Source organism: Agelaius tricolor, unplaced genomic scaffold (genome assembly GCF_023055355.1).
Source record: "Agelaius tricolor isolate 1412-34295 unplaced genomic scaffold, bAgeTri1.0.p SCAF_110, whole genome shotgun sequence".
Classification (NCBI taxonomy): Eukaryota; Metazoa; Chordata; class Aves; order Passeriformes; family Icteridae; genus Agelaius; species Agelaius tricolor.
Window position 1 is genome coordinate 74203 of NW_027269370.1, and position 21224 is coordinate 95426.

The 21224-nt window shown below is 45.7% G+C and overlaps 2 protein-coding genes and 1 long non-coding RNA gene across 3 annotated transcripts; 2 read left to right on the forward strand and 1 right to left on the reverse strand.

The window, feature by feature from the left end:
* The first annotated feature begins 3055 nt into the window (after nt 1-3055).
* Nucleotides 3056-13899, forward strand: LOC139586260 (zonadhesin-like). Its single transcript, XM_071419538.1, has 4 exons — nt 3056-3178; nt 5130-5291; nt 6432-6605; nt 11949-13899. The coding sequence occupies exons 2-4, from the start codon at nt 5181-5183 to the stop codon at nt 13440-13442; spliced, it is 1779 nt and encodes a 592-aa protein (XP_071275639.1). The 5' UTR covers nt 3056-3178; nt 5130-5180; the 3' UTR covers nt 13443-13899.
* Nucleotides 13712-17459, forward strand: LOC139586252 (uncharacterized). The gene is made up of 4 exons (XM_071419510.1): nt 13712-13854; nt 14191-14219; nt 14376-14473; nt 14781-17459. The coding sequence occupies exons 1-4, from the start codon at nt 13712-13714 to the stop codon at nt 15885-15887; spliced, it is 1377 nt and encodes a 458-aa protein (XP_071275611.1). The 3' UTR covers nt 15888-17459.
* A 2310-nt stretch (nt 17460-19769) lies between these two features.
* On the reverse strand, nt 19770-21174 carry LOC139586264 (uncharacterized). Its single transcript, XR_011677609.1, has 2 exons — nt 21064-21174; nt 19770-20889 (listed from the first exon to the last, which is right to left on the reverse strand). It is a non-coding gene; the product is annotated as an uncharacterized lncRNA (long non-coding RNA).
* Nucleotides 21175-21224: the final 50 nt, after the last annotated feature.

Sequence of the window (21224 nt, forward strand, 5' to 3'; positions counted from 1 at the left end):
GGGATTTTTGGGGGGGATTTGGGGTGGAAATTTTAATTTTTTTTTTGGAAAATCCATGAAATTTTGGGGGATTTTTTTGTTGTTTTGGGGTGAAAATTTTGGGGTTTTGGAGAGAAAAATCCCAGAAATTTGGGGATTTTGGGTAATTTTAGGGTAATTTTGGGGGTTCTTGAGGGATATTTTGGGATTTGGGGGGAATTTTGCAGGAAAATCCCCAAATTTTGGAATTTGGGGGGAATTTTTTGGGGCTTTCGAGGAGAATTTTGGGTAAAATGCCCAAAAAATTTGGATTTTGGGGGAGATTTTTTGGTGATTTTTTTATCCATTTTCCCAAATTTTTGGGGGGTTTTAACCCAAATTTTGGGGTCTTGGCTTTAAAATTTGGAATTTTCATGGATTTGGGATCGGAAGTTTGGAATTTTTAGGGGTAAATCCCAAAAATTTGGAAAATTTTGGGTCCAAATTTGATGATTTTGGTTGAAATCCCAGAAATTTTGGGATTTGGGAGCCAAATTTTGGAATTTTTTGGGATAAATCCCCGGAATTTTGGGTCCAAATTTGATGATTTTGGGTGAAATCCCTGAAATTTTGGGATTTTTGGGCCAAATTTTGGAATTTTTTGGGGCAAATCCCAAAAATTTTGGGAACTTTGGGTCCAAATTTGATGATTTTGGTTGAAGTCCCAGAAATTTTGGGATTTTTTTGGGGGGTAAACCCTGGAAATTGGGTCCAAATTTGATGATTTTGGTTGAAACCCCAGAAATTTGGGGATTTTTGGGCCAAATTTTGGGATTTTTTTGCAATTTTGGGGACTCTTGAGGGAAATTCTGGGGATAATTTTGAGGTAAAACCCCAAAATTCTGGAATTTTTGGGGGGAATTTTGGGGAAAAAAATCCCCAAAAATTTGGAATTTTGGGGCAGATTTTTCCTGATTTTTTTGTGGATTTTCCCCAAATTTTTGGGTTTTTCCCCCACTTTTTAGGATCCCCCAAATTTTAGGGATTTCTGGGGGATTTTTTTTCCCAATTTTTGGGTTTTTTAGCCCAAATTTTTGGGTTGCAGGAGGAGCTGGAGCACCTGAACGAGGCCAACGCTGAAATCAATCGGGGGGAGCTGGAGCTGGACGTGAGTCCCAGTTTGGCCCAGTTTGGCCCAGTTCAATCCCAGTTTGGCCCAGTTCAGTTCATCCCAGTCCATCCCAGTTTGTCCCAGTCCATCCCAGTTCATCCCAGTTCAATCCCAGTTCATCCCAGTTTGGCCCACTTCAATCCCAGTTCATCCCAGTTCAATCCCAGTTCATCCCGGTTCATCCCAGTTTGGCCCAGTTTGTCCCAGTTCAATCCCAGTCCATCCCAGTCCCGTCCCAGTTCAAACCAGTTCAAACCAGTCCCAAACTGGTTCCCAGTCCCAAACCAGTCCCAAACCAGTCCAAACCCATCCCAAACCAGTCCCTCCCAGTCCCTCCCAGTCCATCCCAGTCCCAAACTGGTATCCAGTCCCATCCAAGTCCAAACCAGTTCAAACCAGTCCCATCCCAGTCCATCCCAGTCCCATCCCAGTCCCTCCCAGTCCATCCCAATCCCATCCCAGTCCCATCCCAGTCGCAAACCAGTTCAAACCAGTCCCAAACTGGTTCTCCCCTTCCCTGACTCGTCTCCCAGTCCCTCCCAGTTCAAACCAGTCCCAAACTGGTTCCTAGTCCCATCCCAGTCCCAAACTGGTTTTCCCACTCCAAACCCATCCCAAACTGGTTCCCAGTCCCATCCCAGTCCCATCCCAGTCCATCCCAGTCCCTCCCAATCCCATCCCAGTCCCTCCCAGTCCCAAACTGGTTCCCAATCCCAAACCCATCCCAAACCAGTTCAAACCAGTCCCAAACCGGTTCCCAGTCCCATCCCAGTCCCAAACCAGTTTAAACCAGTCCCAAACTGGTTTTCCCATCCCAAACTGTTTCCCAGTCCCATCCCAGTCCATCCCAGTCCCAAACCAGTTCAAACCCATCCCAAACTGGTTTTCCCATTCCAAACCCATCCCAAACTGGTTTTCCCACTCCAAACCAGTTCAAACCACTCCCTCCCAGTCCAAACCAGTCCCTCCCAGTCCCATCCCAGTCCCTCCCAGTCTCTCCCAATCCCATCCCAGTCCCTCCCAGTCCAAACCAGTCCCATCCCAGTCCATCCCAGTCCCAAACTGGTTTTCCCACTCCAAACCCATCCCAAACTGGTTCCCAGTCCCATCCCACTCCATCCCAGTCCCAAACCAGTCCCAAACTGGTTCCCAGTCCCTCCCAGTCCCTCCCAGTCCCTCCCAGTCCCTCCCAGTCCATCCCAGTCCCCTCCCAGTCCCTCCCAGTCCCATCCCAGTCTATCCCAGTCCATCCCAGTCCCTCCCAGTTCCCTCCCAGTCCCTCCCAGTCCCTCCCAGTCCATCCCAGTCCATCCCAGTCCCTCCCAGTCCCATCCCAGTCCCTCCCAGTCCATCCCAGTCCCATCCCAGTCCCTCCCAGTCCATCCCAGTCCATCCCAGTCCCATCCCAGTCCCTCCCAGTCCCTCCCAGTCCCAAACTGGTTTTCCCATTCCAAACCAATCCCAAACTGGTTCCCAGTCCCATCCCAGTCCCTCCCAGTCCAAACCAGTCCCATCCCAGTCCATCCCAGTCCCAAACTGGTTTTCCCATTCCAAACCCATCCCAGTCCCAAACCCATCCCAAACCAGTTCAAACCAGTCCCAAACCAGTTCAAACCAGTCCCAAACTGGTTCCCAGTCCCATCCCAGTCCCTCCCAGTCCCTCCCAGTCCATCCCAGTCCCAAACCAGTCCCAAACCAGTCCCAAACTGGTTTTCCCATTCCCTGACTCCTCTCCGAGTCCCATCCCATCCCATCCCAGTCCATCCCAGTCCCTCCCAGTCCATCCCAGTCCCTCCCAGTCCCTCCCAGTCCATCCCAGTCCCTCCCAATCCCTCCCAGTCCATCCCAGTCCCTCCCAATCCCATCCCAGTCCCTCCCAATCCCTCCCAGTCCCTCCCAGTCCCAAACTGGTTTTCCCAGGCCGCCCGTTGCCGTTACCGCCGCGTTCTCTCGGACTCCGCGCGCCGGCTGAACTCGCAGGGCTCCCAGCTCGGCGCCTGCATCGAGCGCGCCCGGCCCTACTACGAGGCCCGGAGGAGAGCCAAGGAGGTGAGAACGGGGAGGAAAACGGGGAAAACGGGCAAAAATATGGGGGGGGGGGAATAAAAATGGGGAAAATTGGGGGGAAATGGAAAAAAAAAAAATGGGGAAAATCGGGGGAGAAATGGGGAAAATCTGGGGGGAAATGGGGGAAATGAAAAAAAAAGGGAAAAATTGGGGGGAAATGGGGAAAAAATGAGGGAAAATCTGGGGGGAAATGGGGAAAATCGGGGGGAAATGGGGAAAAAATGAGGGAAAAGCAAAAAAAAATTTGGAGGAAAAAAGGGAATTTGGGTCTCAAAGGCATCGGAGCTTCTCCAGGCATTCCAGACCTTCTGCAAACCCATCCCAAACCACCCCAAACCCCATCCCAAACCTTCTCCAAACCTTCTCCAACCCATCCCAAAACAACCCAAACCCCATCCCAAACCTTCTCCATCCATCCCAAACCCCATTCCAAACCATCCCAAACCCCATCCCAGCATCCCAAACCCCATCCCAAACCCCATCCCAGCATCCCAAACCTTCTCCAAACCTTCACCACCTTCTCTAAACCCCATCCCACCACCCCAAACCCCATCCCAAACCATCCCAAACCCCATCCCAGCATCCCAAACCTTCTCCAAACCTTCTCCAAACCCCATCCCACCTTCTCCAGTCCCAGTCCCACCATTTCCAAACCTTCTCCAACCATCTCCAAACCCCATCCCACCTCTTCCAATCCATCCCAAACCTTCTCCAAACCCCATCCCACCTTCTCCAAACCCCATCCCACCTTCTCCAAACCCCATCCCACCTTCTCCAAACCCCATCCCACCACCTCCAAACCCCATCCCACCTTCTCCAAACTCCATCCCACCCTCTCCAAACTCCATCCCAAACCTTCTCCAAAGCTCATCCCACCTTCTCCAACCCATCCTAAACCCCATCGCCCCTTCTCATAACCCATTCCCACCATCTCTAAACTCCATCCCACCTTCTCCAAACCTTCTCCAACCATCCCAAACCCCATCCCACCATCTCCAAACCTTCTCCAAGCCATCCTAGACCCCATCCCACCTTCTCCAATCCCAGTCCCACCATCTCCAAACCCCATCCCACCGTCTCCAAACCCCATCCCACCTCTTCCAACCCATCCCAAACCTTCTCCAAACCCCATCCCACCTTTTCCAAACCCCATCCCAAACCTTCTCCAAACCTTCTCCATCCATCCCAAACCCCATCCCAAACCTTCTCCAAACCTTCTCCAAACCCCATCCCACCATCCCAAACCTTCTCCAACCCATCCTAAATCCATCCCACCATCTCCAAACCCCATCCCACCTTCCCAAACCCCATCCCACTTTCTCCAAACCTTCTCCACCCATCCCAAACCCCATCCCACCTTCTCCAAACCCCATCCCAAACCTTCTCCAAACCCATCCCACCTTCTCCAAACCCCATCCCACCTTCTCCAATCCCAGTCCCACCATCTCCAAACCCCATCCCACCATCTCCAAACCCCATCCCACCACCCCAAAACTTCTCCAAACCCCATCCCACCTTCTCCAAACCTTCTCCAACCCATCCCAAACCTTCTCCATCCATCCCAAACCCCATCCCACCATCTCCAAACCCCATCCCACCTTCTCCAAACCCCATCCCACCATCTCCAAACCCCATCCCACCTTTTCCAAACCCCATCCCAAACCTTCTCCAAACCTTCTCCATCCATCCCAAACCTCATCCCACCATCTCCAAACCCCATCCCACCACCCCAAAACTTCTCCAAACCCCATCCCACCTTCTCCAAACCTTCTCCAACCCATCCCAAACCTTCTCCATCCATCCCAAACCCCATCCCAGCATCTCCAAACCCCATCCCACCTTCTCCAAACCCCATCCCACCATCTCCAAACCCCATCCCACCCCCGACCCCCCTCGGAGCAGATCCCAACCCGCCCCGTTGGGGCTGTCCCAGGCGCAGCAGGAGACGCAGCGGGCGGCGCTGCGCTACGAGCGCGCGGTGGGCATGCACAACGCGGCGCGCGAGATGGTCTTCGTGGCCGAGCAGGGCATGGGCACCGGCAAGAACCGCCTGGACCCCACCTGGCAGGAGATGCTCAACCACGCCACCAGGAAGGTGGGGAGCCTGAGAATGGGGCTTGGAGAAGGTTTGGGGTGGGTTGGAGGAGGTGGGAGGGGGTTTGGAGAAGGTCTGGGGTGGGTTGGAGAAGGTTTGGGGTGGTGGGATGGAGTTTGGAGAAGGTTTGGAGATGCTGGGATGGGATTTGGGGATGGGTGGAGAGGGTTTGGAGAAGGTGGGAATGGGTTATGAGATGGTGGGATGGGGTTTGGAGAAGGTTTGGGATGGTTTGGAGGAGGTGGGATGGGGTTTGGAGAAGGTTTGGAATGGTTTGGAGAAGGTGGGATGGGGTTTGGAGAAGGTCTGGGGTGGGTTGGAGAAGGTTTGGGATGGTTTGGAGAGGGTGGGATGGGTTGGAGAAGGTTTGGGGTGGGTTGGAGAAGGTGCAGCGAGGTTTGGAGAAGGTGGGATGGAGTTTGGAGATGCTGGGATGGGGTTTAGGATGGGTTGGAGATGGTTTGGGATGGGTTGGAGGAGGTGGGATGGGGTTTAGAATGGGTTTGAGAAGGTTTGGAGGAGGTTTGGGATGGGTTTGGAGATGCTGGGATGGGGTTTGGGATGGATGGAGAAGGTTTGGAGAAGGTGGGATGGGGTTTGGAGATGCTCGGATGGGATTTGGGGATGGTGGAGAGGGTTTGGAGAAGGTGGGATGGAGTTTGGAAGAGGTGGGATGGGGTTTGGAGAAGGTTTGGGATGGGTTGGAAGAGGTGGGATGGAGTTTGGAGAAGGTTTGGAGAAGGTTTGGGATGGGGTTTGGAGAAGGTTTGGGATGGGGTTTGGAGAAGGTTTGGAGATGCTGGGATGGGGTTTGGGATGGGGTTTGGAGAAGGTTTGGAGAAGGTTTGGAGATGCTGGGATGGGGTTTGGGATGGGGTTTGGAGAAGGTTTGGGATGGGGTTTGGAGAAGGTTTGGAGAAGGTTTGGGATGGGGTTTGGAGAAGGTTTGGAGAAGGTTTGGGATGGGGTTTGGAGAAGGTTTGGGATGGAGTTTGGAGAAGGTTTGGGATGGGGTTTGGAGAAGGTTTGGGATGGGGTTTGGAGAAGGTTTGGGATGGAGTTTGGAGAAGGTTTGGAGAAGGTCTGGGGTGGGGTTTGGAGAAGGTTTGGGATGGGTTTGGCGATGGCGGCTCCGTGCAGGTGAACGAGGCGGAGCAGGAGCGGCTCTGGAGCGAGCGGGAGCACCAGCGCGTGACGCGGCTCTGCCAGGAGGCCGAGGCCGAGGTGCAGCGGCTGCAGAAATCCCTGAGGCGCGACATCGCCCGCAGCCGGCCCTACTTCGAGCTCAAGGCCCAGTTCAACCTGCGCCTCGAGGTACTGGGATAAACTGGGATAAACTGGGAGGGACTGGGAGCACTGGGAGGGACTGGGAGGGACTGGGAGCACTGGGAGCACTGGGAGCCGGCCCTACTTCGAGCTCAAGGCCCAGTTCAACCTCAGGCTGGAGGTACTGGGATATACTGGGATATACTGGGAGGGACTGGGAGCACTGGGAGCCGGCCCTACTTCGAGCTCAAGGCCCAGTTCAACCTCCGGCTCGAGGTACTGGGATAAACTGGGATATACTGGGAGCACTGGGAGGGACTGGGAGGTGCGACATCGCCCGCAGCCGGCCCTACTTCGAGCTCAAGGCCCAGTTCAACCTCAGGCTCGAGGTACTGGGATAAACTGGGATAAACTGGGAGGGACTGGGAGGGACTGGGAGGGACTGGGAGGGACTGGGAGAGGAGCTGGGACCAGTTTGGAGCACTGGGAGAAGGATTGGAGTGGGTACTGGGAGCACTGGGAGGGACTGGGAGGGACTGGGAGAAGGATTAGAGGGCACTGGGAGGGACTGGGATAAACTGGGAGGGACTGGGATAAACTGGGAGGGACTGGGATAAACTGGGATGGACTGGGAGCACTGGGAGGCGCGACATCGCCCGCAGCCGGCCCTACTTCGAGCTCAAGGCCCAGCTCAACCTCCGGCTCGAGGTACTGGGATAAACTGGGATATACTGGGAGGGACTGGGAGGGACTGGGAGAGACTGGGATGGACTGGAAGAGACTGGGAGGGACTGGGAGGGACTGGGAGGCGCGACATCGCCCGCAGCCGGCCCTACTTCGAGCTCAAGGCCCAGTTCAACCTGCGCCTCGAGGTACTGGGATATACTGGGATATACTGGGAGGGACTGGGAGCACTGGGAGGGACTGGGAGGGACTGGGAGCACTGGGAGCACTGGGAGCCGGCCCTACTTCGAGCTCAAGGCCCAGTTCAACCTCAGGCTCGAGGTACTGGGAGCACTGGGATAAACTGGGAGGGACTGGGATGGACTGGGAGGGGCTGGGAGAGGAGCTGGGTTTAACTGGGAGCACTGGGAGGGGCACTGGGAGCACTGGGAGCCAGCCCTACTTGGAGCTCAAGGCCCAGTTCAACCTCAGGCTGGAGGTACTGGGATAAACTGGGATATACTGGGAGCACTGGGAGGGACTGGGAGGGACTGGGAGTCCCAGTTTGGCTGGATCCTGGGAGTACTGGGAGCACTGGGAGCCGGCCCTACTTTGAGCTCAAGGCCCAGTTCAACCTCAGGCTCGAGGTACTGGGATAAACTGGGATAAACTGGGAGGGACTGGGAGCACTGGGAAGGCCACTGGGTTACTGGGAGAGGAGCTTGGTTTAACTGGGAGCACTGGGAGAAGGATTAGAGTGGATACTGGGAGCACTGGGAGCACTGGGAGCCGGCCCTACTTCGAGCTCAAGGCCCAGTTCAACCTCAGGCTCGAGGTACTGGGATATACTGGGATAAACTGGGAGCACTGGGATGGACTGGGAGGGGCTGGGAGAGGAGCTGGGTTTAACTGGGAGCACTGGGTTTAACTGGGAGCACTGGGAGCCAGCCCTACTTTGAGCTCAAGGCCCAGTTCAACCTCAGGCTGGAGGTACTGGGAGCACTGGGAGGGACTGGGATGGACTGGGAGGGACTGGGAGAAGGATTAGAGGGCACTGGGAGGGACTGGGATAAACTGGGAGGGACTGGGAGCACTGGGAGCCGGCCCTACTTGGAGCTCAAGGCCCAGTTCAACCTCAGGCTGGAGGTACTGGGATAAACTGGGATATACTGGGAGGGGCTGGGATGGACTGGGAGAAGGATTAGAGGGCACTGGGATGGACTGGGATGGACTGGGAGGGACTGGGAGGGACTGGGAATGAAGGACTCAGGAAGATCTTGGAGGTAAAGAGGGAACTGGGATAGACTGGGAGGGACTGGGATAAACTGGGATGAACTGGGAGAAGGATTGGAGTGGATACTGGGGATACTGGGAGCACTGGGATGGACTGGGAGGGACTGGGAGAGGAGTTGGGTTTAACTGGGAGCACTGGGAGGGACTGGGATAAACTGGGAATAGACTGGGATGGACTGGGATGAATGAGATGAACTGGGATGGACTGGGATGAACTGGGAGGGAACTGGGATGGACTGGGATGGACTGGGATGGACTGGGATGAACTGGGAGAGACTGGGATGAACTGGGAGGGAACTGGGATGAACTGGGATGAACTGGGATGGACTGGGATGGACTGGGATGGACTGGGAGAGGCACTGGGACCATTTAAAAACGAATTTTAACCAAATTTTCACCCATTTTCACCAAATTTTTTCCAATTTTCCCTGAATTTTTTGGCCTTTTCCACCCAAATTTTTGGGATTTTCAGGAATTTTTAGGAACTTTTATGGATCCTTACCAATTTTTTGGGGGGAAGAAAAATCTGAATTTTTAACGTATTTTCCCCATTTTTTGACGTATTTTCCCCATTTTTTCACCGATTTTCCTCAAATTTTCACCGATTTTCATCAAATTTTCACCGATTTTCCCGGAATTTTTTGCATTTTCCCAGATTTTTTGGGAATTCTCACGGATCCCCCTCTTTTCCAGGAGCACAAGTCCCGGGTGACCTCGCTGGAGGCGGCCGTGGCCCAGGCCAAGCTCCTGAGGAACCTGGGGCCATTCAGGGAATTTTTAAACCCAAATTTTTCCCAATTTTCCCCCAATTTTTGGCATTTCCCACCCGAATTTTCAGGATTTTGGGGAATTTAGGGAATTTTTCAGAATTCCATGGAGTTGTTTGGTTTTAATCCAATTTTTGGAATGAATTTTAGACGATTTTTTAGGTATTTTCATCAATTTTTTAGGTATTTTCATCAAATTTTCACCCAAATTTTTTGGGATTTTCCCAGATTTTTAGGAATTCTTTGAAATCTTGGAATTTTTAGGCATTCACCCAAATTTTCTATGGATTTTCACTGATTTTGTTACCAAATCTGAACCAAATACTTTAACTCAATTTTCACCAATTTCCACCAAATTTTAACCAATTTCCATCAAATTTCCACCAAATTTCCACCTGAATTTTTGGGATTTTCAGGAATTTTTAGGAACTTTTCAAAATTCCAAGGAACTTTTATGGATTCTTACCAATTTTTTTTTGGAAAAACCCCATTTTTTTACCTATTTTCCCCATTTTTTGACGTATTTTCATCAAATTTTCACCGATTTTCACCAAATTTTTTGGGATTTTCAGGAATTTTTAGGAACTTTTCAAAATTCCAAGGAATTTTTATGGATCCCTACCAATTTTTGGGGGGAAGAAAAATGCGAATTTTTTACATATTTTCCCCATTTTTTAACGTATTTTCATCAAATTTTCACCAATTTCCCCCAAATTTTTGGGGGATTTTCTCAGATTTTTAGGAATTCCTTGCAATCTTTAGGAATTCTTTGAAATCCTCAGGAATTCCTTGGAATTTTTTGGGGATAAAACCCAATTTTTTAGGGATTTTAACCAATTTTTGAACCGAATTTTAACCAAATTTTCACCCATTTTCACCAAATTTTTTCCAATTTTCCCCGAATTTTTTGGCCTTTTCCACCCAAATTTTTGGGATTTTCAGGAATTTTTAGGAACTTCTCAGAATTCCAAGGAATTTTTAGGGATTAATCCAAATTTTTGACGTATTTTCCCCATTTTTTAACATATTTTCCTCAAATTTTCACCGATTTTCCTCAAATTTTCACCGATTTTCCCGGAATTTTTTGCATTTTCCCAGATTTTTTGGGAATTCTCACGGATCCCCCTCTTTTCCAGGAGCACAAGTCCCGGGTGACCTCGCTGGAGGCGGCCGTGGCCCAGGCCAAGCTCCTGAGGAACCTGGGGCCATTCAGGGAATTTTTAAACCCAAATTTTTCCCAATTTTCCCCCAATTTTTGGCATTTCCCACCCGAATTTTCAGGATTTTGGGGAATTTAGGGAATTTTTCAGAATTCCATGGAGTTGTTTGGTTTTAATCCAATTTTTGGAATGAATTTTAGACGATTTTTTAGGTATTTTCATCAAATTTTCACCCAAATTTTTTGGGATTTTCCCAGATTTTTAGGAATTCTTTGAAATCTTGGAATTTTTAGGCATTCACCCAAATTTTCTATGGATTTTCACTGATTTTTTTGACCAAATTTGAACCAAATATTTTATCTCAATTTTCACCAATTTCCACCAAATTTTAACCAATTTCCACCAAATTTTCACAGATTTCCACCCAGATTTTCGGGATTTTCAGGAATTTTTAGGAACTTTTCAAAATTCCAAGGAACTTTTATGGATTCTTACCAATTTTTTTTTGAAAAACCCAATTTTTTTACCTATTTTCCCCATTTTTTCACTGATTTTCATCAAATTTTCACCAATTTTCACCGAATTTTTGGGGATTTTCAGGAATTTTTAGGAACTTTTCAAAATTCCAAGGAATTTTTATGGATTCTTACCGATTCTTTGGAGGGAAAAAAATCTCAATTTTTTTCTGTATTTTCCCCATTTTTTGGCGTATTTTCGTCCAATTTTCACCGATTTCCCCCAAATTTTTGGAGGATTTTCTCAGATTTTTAGGAATTCCTTGCAATCTTTAGGAATTCTTTGAAATCCTCAGGAATTCCTTGAGAATTTTTTGGGGATAAAACCCAATTTTTTAGGGATTTTAACCAATTTTTGAACCGAATTTCAACCAAGTATTTTAACCAAATTTTTTCCAATTTTCCCCGAATTTTTTGCTTTTTCCACCCGAATTTTTGGGATTTTCAGGAATTTTTAGGAACTTCTCAGAATTCCAAGGAATTTTTAGGGATTAATCCAATTTTTTACGTATTTTCCCCATTGTTTACATATTTTCCCCATTTTTTGACGTATTTTCATCAAATTTTCACCGATTTCCCCCAAATTTTTGGGGGATTTTCCCAGATTTTTAGGAATTCCTTGGAATCCTCAGGAATTCCTTGGAATTTTTTGGGGATAAAACCCAATTTTTTTAGGGATTTTAACCAACTTTTCAACCGAATTTCAACCAAATTTTCATCCATTTTCACCAAATTTTTTCCAATTTTCCCCGAATTTTTTGGCCTTTTCCACCCAAATTTTTGGGATTTTCAGGAATTTTTAGGAACTTTTATGGCTCCTTACCAATTTTTTGGGGGGAAGAAAAATCTGAATTTTTAACGTATTTTCCCCATTTTTTAACATATTTTCGTCAAATTTTCACCGATTTTCCTCAAATTTTCACCGATTTTCCCGGGATTTTTTGGCTTTTCCCAGATTTTTTGGGAATTCTCACGGATCCCCCTCTTTTCCAGGAGCACAAGTCCCGGGTGACCTCGCTGGAGGCGGCCGTGGCCCAGGCCAAGCTGCGCTACTCGGTGGCCCTGAGGAACCTGGAGCAGATCAGCGAGGAGATCCACGCCCGGCGATTCCAGAGGATCCTGCGGAAAAAAAACCTCCGGGAAAACCCCCTGGGAGCCGAGGGCGGCGCCGGGAACCCCGAAATCCCCGGAATTCCCGGAGAAATCCACGGAATTCCCGGAGAAAACCCCAAAATTCCCGGAGAAATGGCCCAAAAAATTCACAGAATTCCAAGAGAAACTCCTGAAAGTTCCGGGATTCCCGGAGGAATTCCTGGAGGAAACGTAGAAGTTGCGACAGAAACTCCCGGAATTCCCAGAATTCCCGGAGAAATCCGTGGAATTCCAAGAGAAAACCACAGAATTCCTGGAGAAATTGCCGGAGGAATTGCCGGAGAAATTCCCGGAATTCCGAGAGAAAATCACAGAATTCCTGGAGGAATTTCTGGAATTCCTGGGGAAAACCCTGGAATTCCCAGAATTCCTGGAGAAATTCCCGGAATTCCAAGAGAAATTCCCAGAAGTCCTGGAGAAATCCCCGGAATTCCCAGAGAAAATCTCGGAATTCCCAACGAAACCTCAGCTGGAACGGGCGGAATTCCAAGAGAAATTCCTGGAATTCCAAGGGAAAATCCTGGAAATTTCACCTCAATCCCATTGGGAACATCCGGAATTCCAAGAGAAAATCCAGAAAATCCTGGAAATTTCAGCTCAGTCCCATCGGGAACGTTCCGAATTCCTGGAATTTCATCCGAAATTCCAAGAGAAAATCCCGAAAATTCCATGGAAAATCCCGGAAATTTCACCTCAATCCCATCAGGAACCTTCAGAATTCCTGGAATTTTGTCTGAAATTCCAAGAGAAAATCCAGAAAATCCCGGAAATTTCAGCTCAACCCTGTCAGGACCCTTCCGAATTCCTGGGATCGCAAGAGAAAATCCCGAAAATTCCATGGAAAATCCCGAAAATTCCACAGAAAATCCCAGAAATTTCAGCTCAACCCTGTCGGGACCCTTCCAGATTCCCGGAATTCCACAGGAAAATCCCGAAAATTCCACTGAAAATCTTGGAAATTTCAGCTCAATCCCATCGGGACCGTTCAGTATTCCCGGAATCCCGCAGGAAAATCCCGAAAATTCCATGGAAAATCCCGAAAATTCCATTGAAAATCCCGGGAATTTCAGCTCAATCCCATCGGGACCGTTCAGAATTCCCGGAATTCCGCAGGAAATTCCCGGGATTCCTCGGGAATTGTCGGCGTCCGGGGATTCGCTGTCGCTGCTGAGCCTGCGGACGATCGCCTCGGACCTGCAGAAATTCGATTCCGTGGAACATTTGTCGGGAATTCCGGGAATTTCGGGAACGCCGGACGCGCTGAGCCTGCACAGCGAGGAGCTGGGGGCGGAGCCTGGGGGCGGCTCCCGGCACCAGCGCAGCCTCAGCCTCTGAGAGGGGGAAAAAATCTGGGAAAAATCCCGGAAAAATCTGGAAAAATACGGGGAAAATACGGGGGAAATCCGGGGAATATCTGGGAAATATCTGGGAAAAAATCTGGGAAATATCCAGGAAATATCTGGGAAAAATCCAGGAAAAAATCCGGGGAAAATACAGGAAAAAATCCGGGAAATATCCGGGGAAAATACAGGAAAAAATACGGGAAATATCCAGGGAATATCTGGGAAAAATCCGGGAAAAATACGGGGGAAAATCCGGGAAATATGCGGGAAAAAATCCGGGAAATATCTGGGAAAAAAATCTGGGAAAAATCCGGGAAAATCTGGGAAAAAATCCAGGAAAAAATCCGGAGAAATATCTGGGGAAAAATACGGGAAAAATCCGGGAAAAAAAATCCGGGAAATATGCGGGAAAAAATCTGGGAAATATCTGGGAAAACATCCGGGGAAAATTCCGGGAAATATCTGGGAAAAATCCGGGGAAAAAATACGGGAAAAATCTGGGAAAAATCCGGGAAATATGCGGGAAATATCTGGGAAAAATACGGGGAAAATACGGGAAAAAATACGGGAAAAATCTGGGGAAAAATACGGGAAAAATCTGGGAAAAATCCCGGGAAAAATTCGGGGAAAAATCCGGGAAAAAATCCGGGAAAAAATACGGGAAAAATCCGGGGGAAAATATGGGAAATATCCGGGAAAAATCGGGGGAAAAATACGGGAAATATCTGGGAAAAATCCAGGGAAAAATACGGGAAAAATCCGGGAAAAAGTCTGGGAAAAAATCCAGGAAAAATACGGGAAAAAATACGGGAAAAAATCTGGGAAATATCCGGGAAAAATTTGGGAAAAATCCCGGGAAATATCTGGGAAAAAATACGGGAAAAAATCCGGGAAATATCTGGGAAATACCCGGGGGAAAATCCAGGAAATATCCCGGGAAAAATCTGGGAAAAATCCGGGGAAAATCCAGGAAAAAATACGGGAAATATCCAGGGAAAATCCGGGAAATATCTGGGAAAAAATCTGGGAAAAAATATCTGGGAAATATCCAGAAAAATCCGGGGAAAAATCCGGGGAAATATCCGGGAAAAATCCGGGAAAAATCCGGGAAAAATCCAGGAAAAAATACGGGAAAAAATACAGGAAAAATCCAGGGAAAATCCGGGGAAAATCTGGGGAAAATCTGAAAAAATACGGGAAAAATACGGGAAAAATCCAGGAAATATCCGGGGAAAATACGGGGAAAAATACGGGGAAAATATGGGAAATATCCGGGGAAAATCTGGGAAATATCTGGGAAAAATTCGGGAAAAATTCTGGGAAAAAATACGGGAAATATCTGGGAAAATCTGGGAAAAAGTCCGGGAAAAATCCGGGAAATATCCAGGAAAAAATCTGGGAAATATCCGGGAAAAATCCGGGGAAAATACGGGAAAAAATCCGGGAAATATCCGGGAAAAAATATCTGGGAAAAAATCCAGGAAAAAATCTGGGAAATATCCGGAAAAATCCGGGGAAAATACAGGAAAAAATACGGGAAAAAATCTGGGAAATATCCGGGAAAAAATATGGGAAATATCCGGGAAAAATCCGGGAAATATCCGGGAAAAATCCAGGGGAAAATCCGGGAAAAATACGGGAAAAATCTGAAAAAGTACGGGAAAAATCTGGAAAAATACGGGAAATATCCAGGAAAAAAAATCCGGGAAAAATCCGGGGAAAAATCCGGGAAATATCCGGGAAAAAATATCCGGGGAAAAATCTGGGAAATATCTGGGAAATATCTGGGAAAAAATATGGGAAAAAATACGGGAAATATCTGGGAAAATCTGGGAGAAAGTCCGGGAAAAATCTGGGAAATATCTTGCAAATATCCGGGGAAAATCTGGGAAAAAATCCGGGAAATATCCAGGAAAAAATACGGGAAAAATCTGGGAAAAATCCTGGAAAAAGTCCCAGGAAAAATCCAGGAAAAAAATCCGGGAAATATCCGGGAAAAAATCCGGGGAAAATCTGGGAAATATCTGGGGAAAATACAGGAAAAATCCAGGAAAAATCCGGGAAAAATCCAGGGAAAAATCCGAGAAAAAATATCCGGGAAAAAATATCCAGGAAAAATCCGGGAAAAATATCCGGGAAAAATACGGGAAAAATCCAGGAAAAAATTCCGGGAAAAAATATCCGGGAAAAAAAGTTGGGAATTCCTGAGGGGAGAGAGCGCAGGGAATTCTGGGGGATTGGGGATGGGGGAAGTGAGGAGAGATCCCAGAAATTCTGGGGGAATTCCAAGAAAACTCAAAAATTCCAGGGAAATTGCCGGAAATTCCAAGGAAATTCCATTAAATCCCGTGGAAATTCCAAGAAATCCCAAGGAAATTGCATAAAATTCCAAGGAAATCCCGTGGAAATTCCAAGGAAATTCCAACAAATCCCGTGAGAAATTCCAAGGAAATCCCGTGGAAATGCCACGAAATTCCAAGGAAATTCCAGGAAATTCCAAGAAATCCTATGGAAATCCTAAAACATTCCAAGGAAATTGCATAAAATTCCATGAAATTCCATGAAATTCCAAGGAAATCCCAAGGAAATTCTAAGAAATCCAGTGGAAATTCCATGAAATTCCAGGAAATCCAGTGGAAATTCCAAGGAAATTCCAAGGAATTCCAAGGAAATTGCATAAAATCCCAAAAAATCCTGTGGAAATCCTAAAACATTCCAAGGAAATTCCATGAAATTCCGTGGAAATTCCATGGAAATTCCAGAGAAATTCCAAAAAATCCCATGGAAATTGCAGGAAATTCCAAGGAAATTCCAAGAAATCCCCAAAAAATCCCAAGGAAATTCCATGAAATTCCAGGGAAACTGCATAAAATTCCCAAAAAAATCCCGTGGGAATTCCAAGAAATTCCATGGAAATTCCAAGGAAAATCCGGGAAATTCCAAGAAATCCAGTGGAAATTCCAGGAAATTCCAAGGAAATTCCATCAAATTCCAAGGAAATTCCATCAAATCCCAAAAAATCCTGTGGAAATCCTAAAAAATTCCAAGGGAATCTCAGGAAATTCCAAGGAAATCCCCAAAGTCCTGAGGAAATCGCCCAAAATTCCAAGGAAATTCCATAAAATTCCCAAAAAAATCCCATTAAAAAGTTGAGATTTTTGGGGGTTAAATCCCAGGAATTTTGGGTTTAAATCCCTGAAATTTGGGATTTTTTGGGAATTCATCCCTGAAATTTGGGATTTTTTTGGGACTAAACCCTCAAAATTTGGGATATTTTGGGAATTAACCCCTGAAATTTGGGATTAAATCCCCAAAATTTGAGATTTTTGGGGGTTAAATCCCAGGAATTTTTTTGGTTTAAATCCCTGAAATTTGGGGTTTTTTTGGGTCTAAATCACCAAAATTTGGGATTTTTTAGGAATTCACCCCTGAAATTTGGGATTTTTTGGGATTAAACCCTCAAAATCTGGGATATTTTGGGAATTCACCCCTGAAATTTGGGATTTTTTTGGGACTAAACCCCAAAATTTGGGATTTTTTTGGGTCTAAATCACCAAAATTTGGGATTTTTTTGGGAATTCACCCCTGAAATTTGGGATTTTTTTGGGACTAAACCCCAAAATTTGAGGATTTTGCGAATCCCAGCCCCAAAATCCCAAATTTCCCCCCAGAATTCCCAACTTTTTTTTGGGGAAAATTCCCCTTTTCCCACCCAAAACGGCGCCCGGAGCCCAATTGCACTAAAGGGGGGGTCGGGAATTTTTGGGAATTTTGGGAATTTTTGGGAATTTTTAGGGAGGGGCTGTGATGAGAACCCCCCCAGTTCGAGGCAGCCCTGGGAATTTCCCATCCCAAAAATCCCCAAAAAATCCCAAAAAATTCCCAAAAAATCCCCAAAAATTCCTCCAGGAATTCCAGGAAAATTCAGGAATTTGGGAATTTCAGGGAGGGGGGAAAAAAAATCCTGGATAAAAAATGTTGATATCAATAAAATTCCTTCTTGTTGTAATTTCTGCTTTTCCAAGTTTGTTTTGTGTCCTCATCCAGGAATTTTTTTGGGATTTTTCCCCTTTTTTTTGGGATTTTTCTCCCCTTTTTTTGGGATTATTTCCCCCTTTTTTGGGATTTTTTCCCCTTTTTTATTTGGGATTTTCCCCCTTTTTTGGGGGATTATTTCCCCTTTTTTTGGGATGTTTTCCCCCTTTTTTTTGGGATTTTTCCCCTTTTTTTGGGATTTTTTCCCCCCTTTTTTGGGATTTTTTCCCCCTTTTTTTTTTGGGATTATTTCCCCTTTTTTTTGGATTTTTCCCCCTTTTTTTTTGGAATAATTTCCCCATTTTTTTGGGATTTTTCCCCCATTTTTTTTGATTTTTCCCCCTTTTTTTGGGATTTTTCCCCCTTTTTTGGGGGGATTATTTTCCCCATTTTTTGGAGATTATTTTCCCCATTTTTTGGAGATTATTTCCCCCTTTTTTTGGGGATTTTTTCCCCTTTTTTTGGGGATTTTCCCCCCTTTTTTTTGGAATTATTTCCCCCTTTTTTTGGGATTTTTCCCCATTTTTTTGTGGATTATTTCCCCCATTTTTTTTTGTATTTTCCCCCCTTTTTTGGGGATTTTTCCCCCTTTTTTTTTTGGGATTTTCCCCCCTTTTTTGGGGGATTTTCCCCCCTTTTTTTGTGATTATTTTCCCCATTTTTTGGAGATTATTTCCCCCTTTTTTTGGGATTTTCCCCCCATTTTTTGGTATTTCCCCCCCCTTTTTTTGTGATTATTTTCCCCATTTTTTTGGGATTATTTCCCCCTTTTTTTGGGATTTTCCCCCCATTTTTTGGGGATTTTTCCCCCCTTTTTTGGAGATTATTTCCCCCTTTTTTGGGGAATTTTTAGGGTTTTTTTTTCACATTTATTTTAGGGCATTTTCCCTTTTTTTGGGATGAGTTTTATCTCAATTTTTTCTGCTCAATCCTAAATATTTTTTCCCTGGGAAATTATCCCAAAAAAAAAGGGAAAAATCCCAAAAAAAAACCCAGGAAATGTCTCTGATAAAAATGGGGGAAATCCCTAAAAAAATCAGGAAAAATGACAAAAAAATAGGGAAAATTTTTCCCAAAAAATGGGGGGAAATTCCCCAAAAAAAGGTGGAAAAATCCCCGAAAAAAGAAGAAAATTCTCCCCAAAAATGGGGCAAAAAACCCAAAAAATGGGGGAAAAATCCCCCCAAAAGGTTGGGAAAAAACCCAGGAAAATTCCCCAAAACATTGGGAAAAAATCCCCCAAAAAAGGTTGAAAAAACCCCAAAAAAATCTGGGAATCCACCCCAAAAAAGGGAAAATTCTCCACAAAAAATTGGGGGAAAATCCCCCCAAAAAAGGTGGAAAAACCCCAGGAAAATTCAGGAAAATCCCTCAAAAAATAGGAAAAAATCCACCCAAAAATTGGAAAATTCCCCCCAAAAATGAGGAAAAAAATCCCCAAAAAAGGTGGAAAAATCCCCCAAAAATGGGAACAATTTCCCCCCCAAAAATGGGGGAAAAATGGGGAAAAATCCCCCAAAAAAGTGGAAAAAAACCCTGGAAAATTCCCATAACAATTGGAAAAAATCCTCCTAAAATGGGAAAAAAATCCCCCAAAAAAGGTGGGAAAAAAACCCCAAAAAATGGGAAAAAATCCCCCCAAAAATGGGGGAAAATTCCCCCAAAAATGAGGGAAAAAATCCCCCCAAAAAGGTGGAAAAAACCTCTGGAAAATTCCCATTAAAAAATTGAAAAAAATCCCCCCAAAATGGGGGAAATTTCCCCAAGAAAAGGTGGGAAAAAACCCCAAAAATGAGGGAAAAAATCCCACAAAAAAGGTGGAAAAAAATCCCACAAAAAAGGTGGAAAAAAACCCCAAAAATGGGAACATTTTCCCCCACAAAAAATAGGGAAAAAAACGCAAAAAATGGGGGAAAAATCCCTCAAAAAAGGTGGAAAAAAACCCTGGAAAATTCCCATTAAAAATTGGAAAAAATCCCCCAAAAAAGGTGGAAAAAAACCCCAAAAAGGGGAAAATTCCCCCCAAAATGAGAGAAAAAATCCCCAAAAAAAGGTGGAAAAAAAACCCCAAAAAATGGAAAATTCCCCAAAAAAATGGAAAAAAAAATCCCCAAAAAATGGAAAAAAAATCCCCAAAGAAATTGAGGAAAACCCCCCAAAAATTGGGAATATCCACCCCAAAATTCCATTCTTTTTCCACATTTCCCAAATTTCCCTTTATTTTTCCATATTTATTCCACATTTTCCATTTTTTTTCCTTTATTTTCCTTTATTTTTTCCATTCTTTTCCAACATTTTCCCACATTTTCCCAACATTTTCCCACATTTTCCCAACATTTTCCATATTTCCCAAATTTCCCAAAATTTCCAACATTTTCCCACATTTTTCCATAATTTTCCTTTATTTTTTTCCATCATTTTTCCAACATTTTCCCCAATATTTTCCCATCATTTTCCCAAATATTTTCCTTTATTTCCCCATCTTTTTCCAACATTTTTCCAACATTTTCCATAAATTCCCATCATTTTCCCATAAATTCCCATAATTTTCCATAAATTCCCATCAATTTCCAATTTTTCATAAATTTGCATAAATTTGCATAAATTCCCGTAAATTTGCATAAATTTCCATAAAATTTCCCAACGTTGACTCTTGGCTTGGCCAATCCCAGTTGGGCACTGGGAGCGCTGGGGATGCTGGAATTCCCCCTCCAGTCATTAATTAGCCAATTAATCATCCCCTAATTAATTAGAGATCGTTAATTAGCCATGGGAATTCAATGGGACCAAGGCAAGGTTGGGTCTTGGGTTGGCCAATGGGAGAACTGGGAATGATGGGAACCATGGAATGATGGGAATTCCCAATGTTCCCACTTAATTAATGAATTAAATCATCCCTAATTAATCAGAGATCGTTAATTGGCCATGGGAATTCAATGGGACCAAGCCAAGGTTGGGTCTTGCGTTGGCCAATCCCAGTTGGGCACTGGGGGCACTGGGAATGCTGGGAACCATGGAATGATGGGAATTCCTCATGTCCCCACTTAATTAATGAATGAATTCACCCCTAATTAATTACAAATCATTAATTAGCCATCGAATTTGAATGGGAATTCAATGGGACCAAGCCAAGGTTGGGTCTTGCATTGGCCAATCCCAGTTGGGCACTGGGAGCACTGGGAATGCTGGGAACCATGGAATGATGGGAATTCCTCATGTCCCCACTTAATTAATGAATGAAATCATCCCTAATTAATTAGAGATCGTTAATTAGCCATGGGAATTCAATGGTACCAAGCCAAGGTTGGGTCCTGCCTTGGCCAATCCCAGTTGGGCACTGGGAGCACTGGGAATGATGGGAACCGACCGGAACCATGGAATGATGGGAATTCCCAATGTTCCCACTTAATTAATGAATGAAATCATCCCTAATTAATTAGAGATCATTAATTACCCATTGAAATTGAATGGGAATGAGTTGGGCCCAAACACGGGGTGGATCCTTGATCCCAGTTGGGCACTGGGAGCACTGGGAATGCTGGGAACCATGGAATGATGGGAATTCCTCATGTCCCCACTTAATTAATGAATTAAATCACCCCTAATTAATCAGAGATCGTTAATTAGCCATGGGAATTCAATGGCACCAACTCAAACTTGGGTCCTGCCTTGGCCAATCCCAGTTGGGCACTGGGAGCACTGGGAATGCTGGGAACCATGGAATGATGGGAATTCCCCA

What these genes read in the sequence shown, in the direction of transcription:
- LOC139586260 (XM_071419538.1), top strand. Translation starts at nt 5,181, where the DNA reads ATGCACAACGCGGCGCGCGAGATGGTCTTCGTGGCCGAGCAGGGCATG. An exon ending in TCAACCACGCCACCAGGAAG is followed by an intron (nt 5,292 to 6,431) that starts GTGGGGAGCCTG and finishes GGCTCCGTGCAG; the next exon opens with GTGAACGAGGCGGAGCAGGA. An exon ending in AGTTCAACCTGCGCCTCGAG is followed by an intron (nt 6,606 to 11,948) that starts GTACTGGGATAA and finishes CCTCTTTTCCAG; the next exon opens with GAGCACAAGTCCCGGGTGAC.
- LOC139586252 (XM_071419510.1), top strand. Translation starts at nt 13,712, where the DNA reads ATGCGGGAAAAAATCCGGGAAATATCTGGGAAAAAAATCTGGGAAAAA. An exon ending in AAAAAAAATCCGGGAAATAT is followed by an intron (nt 13,855 to 14,190) that starts GCGGGAAAAAAT and finishes GGAAAAATCCAG; the next exon opens with GGAAAAATACGGGAAAAATC. An exon ending in GGAAATATCTGGGAAAAAAT is followed by an intron (nt 14,474 to 14,780) that starts CTGGGAAAAAAT and finishes GGGAAAAAATAC; the next exon opens with GGGAAATATCTGGGAAAATC.